Genomic DNA, 3525 nt, shown 5'->3' on the forward strand with positions numbered 1-3525 from the left:
CTTTAAAAATCAGAACAATGTGATTTTCTGGAATTTTTTTTATTTCTCATTTTGTCTCTCATATTTGAGATAGGAGGAAAATTACAGGCCTCTTTCATCTTTTTAAGTGGGGGAACTTGCACAATTGGTGGCTGACTAAATACTTTTTTGCCCCGGTGTAAATGCTCTTCTCCCACCAGTGTGTGTCGTTGTTTAATATGTTGCTACACTAAATGAATTCCCCATTTCAAAAGCCAACTATTTCTGATCTTCTTCTATCCTTTAGTAGAGTTGTATGGTAATCTGCTCAAAGTGCTGCAAGTCCTAGGAATTTGATACAGAAGTCATAGAAACTTTAAAAGTATGCAATCATTAAAGTATAGCTGCAAATCATTTGACTTATAAATACATTGAGGAACGGTAAGATAATTGCCAACAATTTAGATAAATTGCCCTGGTGTCGAAATCTACCTGGAGATGGCTTTGAATGTATTCGGGATTACGCTGATTTGCACATGAAAACAAAGACGTGATTTGACAGCCATGTTATTTTATTGAATGCTACTGAAACAACAGTGAGTGGTTTTCCAGTGGGTGGGTAAATCCAAACTATAGATTAAAGCTAGGGTAGTTAAAAATGGAGAAACCAGTTCGAGTGCGCTAGAATTTGAAAGTACACAACCGAAATAAATCTGCCCCTTCCTTCAGACTTCCTTACAGAGCCCCTCCTCCAACACACAGGAACGCGCACATGACCAATGAGGGCACGAGATAAGTTTATGCACGAGATGGAAGGCTGACAGGCAGGTAGGCCATCCAATCATCTGACTCACATGATTGGTCGTGCTTTTTACAGCGCTACGCCTTCCACAGATGACATTTTTTTATGTATTTATTGTCAAAACATGTAATGTATTCATTGCTATCGGGATGTTAAGAGCATTCCATGGAATATAACAAAAAGTGTTTCTGAAGTGAATGACCTACCCTACCTTTAACTGAACCAACATACTGAATATATTAGACAGATATTTCATTCTGTACATGGTTACTACGGGAACTCCTAATTTTATAGCAAAAGTCAGCAAAATACCTCCTTTGCCACATGCAGAGACTACCAGGAATGTATTATCACCCAAACAGTTTAAGCTATGATTTCAAACATTTATCTTGGGGTTGGCTTTAATAAATACATTATTTTGTTATTTTTCTTTTCTTTTTTATGACATAGTTTCATCATGTTTGTGCACCATGTAGGCTATTCGCTGTTCTGGATTGTTGGGGAATGGGGAGGTAAAACCTGTGTATGTGTAAACGATACCTAATCTATCTATGCACAATTTATATATGTTCCAAAAAAACTAAGAAAAACAAATACAGCGACTAAACCAACTACATATGAAGTACATATCTCCTTCCTCCACATTCCCCTGGTAGTCTCGCTTCAGTTGTTGGAGTTGATGTCCGCCTCATCTTTCTCCTCACTGCTCTCCTTGAAGCTCTCCTTGGTGGTCCCTCCCTCCTTCTCCCTCGGGCTCCTGGAGGGGCCGGCTGCGGCTCGAGGCTGGTAGCTGTAGCTGGCAGCACGAAAGGAGATCCCTGAGTTAAAGTGAGTCTCCTCCCCCTCCAGCAGTTTCCTCAAAGGACCAAAGGAAACATATGTCAGACTGGACACACAGACTTAAAGCACCTTATAGATATGTTTGATGAGTCTACAAGTCAAGAGATCTGGGGTGTTTCACAATCGCGAGTATGCTTGCTTGGTAGCACATGTCTTCCGAGCGTCTTGCTTCAGAAGCGAGGCAAGAATACTTCCTGGCATTCGAAAAACTAAGAGTGGAACAGGCTAGCAAGTGCGGAGGTGCGTCATATGAGAGGCCCACCTTACATTTTTCGCCACAGATTTGGGGAAATTGGTCCGTGCGCAAAGCATTGTGGGGATTTTAAGACCGCGGAGTCTACACATGTGCAGCCTCGAAATGTATCCAAACTAAGTACGCCGGGCTCGGTAGAATACCAAGTAGGCTGGACATTTGCACAGTACTTCGGTGGCACTCGATGACGTAGTATGCTTGAAATAGTGGCTCTGGAGCAGCTTTACTCGCGATTGGGAAACACCCCTGCTGTTGGGGTTGTCCTTTAGTCAGCACCTGTAAGCGGCTATCTCTATGTCCAGGGCCATCTTGACATTGAGCAGGTCCTGATACTCCCTCAGGTGCAGCGCCATCTCCCCCTTCATGTTCCTCAGCTCAGTGTCCAGCTGGCCAATAGTGTCCTGTTTCATAAATGAAAGAAGGTAGATTATCAGTAGTGTCAAGCACAGTTTTCTGTCTAAATTCAATTACTTGGCAAGTAGTGTTTTTATCCTCTATGATATGGGCTTTTCTGGGGTTTAACGGTTTGCCCTTCCTTTAGCACAATAGCCTTTAAGGCTTAGCTGTACGTTCTCTTAGGGCTTCCTGTATCCGATTTAGCAGCTCACAGGTAATCTAATAAAAACGCAGGGTCAATTCACTAAGAACCATTCCAGTTAGTCTCACTGTCACAGACTTCCGCACGCGAAGGGTCATGGTCTGCCTTTAGACCTTCAACCTTAATTGTCCAGTTTAGTAAGAGCCAGAGCCTTACCAACTTATTATTAGAGAGACATTTTGACAAATCAGATCTGGGATGTTTTGCTAATATAGCACGCGCTGTAATCGACTGCTAAAAAGTTGCTCAACGAACCACAATTATTTTATGTGTTATTTTTGTGGAATTTTTTGTGTGTACATTGGCTGATTCTGCCGTTTGTGTTAATTGTTTGACATTTCAGGAAAAAAATGTATTCACTGAGTTGAAGAGAAGATTGATACATCTCCATGAAGCTACAACTAGCAACAAGTTATTTTCTCTGTTCTTCCGTGGAATTACTGGACATTCTCGTAAAAGGTTCCCTCACCTGCATTCGAGCGCTCAAACGCCACAGGAGAGGGAAAAGGGCCGGGACACTGGTGCGACTCCGCAGCCACGGACTTCGCACGCCGCTACCCGGAATATTTCTCTCCAACGTGCGTTCCATAAGCAATAAACTGGACGAGCTTCAGCAACTGGTTAGTAGAAACAGGGACTTTTCTTCATCTTGTGTTTTGTCCTTCACTGAGACCTGGCTGTGTGGATCGATTCCTGACTTGGCACTGCAGCTTGGAGGATTCCAGCTGCTCAGAGCGGATCGTGACACGGAGCTCTCCGGCAAATCAAAAGGTGGAGGAATTTACACAAACATTGGCTGGTGCAACGATGTGACAGTGATTCTGCAGCACTGTTCTCCCACTCTGGAAACTCTTATCATCAACTGCAAACCCTTTTATTCCCCCCGAGAGTTCTCCTCATTCATACTGGACGGTGTGTACATTCCACCACATGCTAATGTGCAGGAGGCACAGAGCACACTTACCGACCAGATACTGTGTGTGGAGAGGACTTATCCGGACTGCCTAGTTATTGCTCTTGGTGACTTTAACAAAGGCAACCTCAGCCACGAACTCCCAAAATATAAACAGTTTA

The 3525-nt window shown here is 43.2% G+C and overlaps 1 protein-coding gene across 1 annotated transcript; it reads right to left on the bottom strand.

Moving 5' to 3' along the window:
- Window positions 1-1406: 1406 nt before the first annotated feature.
- On the bottom strand, window positions 1407-2176 carry LOC104951780 (alpha-internexin-like). The gene is made up of 2 exons (XM_010778508.1): window positions 2130-2176; window positions 1407-1616 (listed from the first exon to the last, which is right to left on the bottom strand). Exons 1-2 carry the CDS (start codon window positions 2159-2161, stop codon window positions 1424-1426), a joined length of 225 nt encoding a protein of 74 aa, XP_010776810.1. The 5' UTR covers window positions 2162-2176; the 3' UTR covers window positions 1407-1423.
- Window positions 2177-3525: the final 1349 nt, after the last annotated feature.

Source organism: Notothenia coriiceps, unplaced genomic scaffold (genome assembly GCF_000735185.1).
Source record: "Notothenia coriiceps isolate Sejong01 unplaced genomic scaffold, NC01 NC01_scaffold00019119, whole genome shotgun sequence".
NCBI classification, from domain to species: domain Eukaryota; kingdom Metazoa; phylum Chordata; class Actinopteri; order Perciformes; family Nototheniidae; genus Notothenia; species Notothenia coriiceps.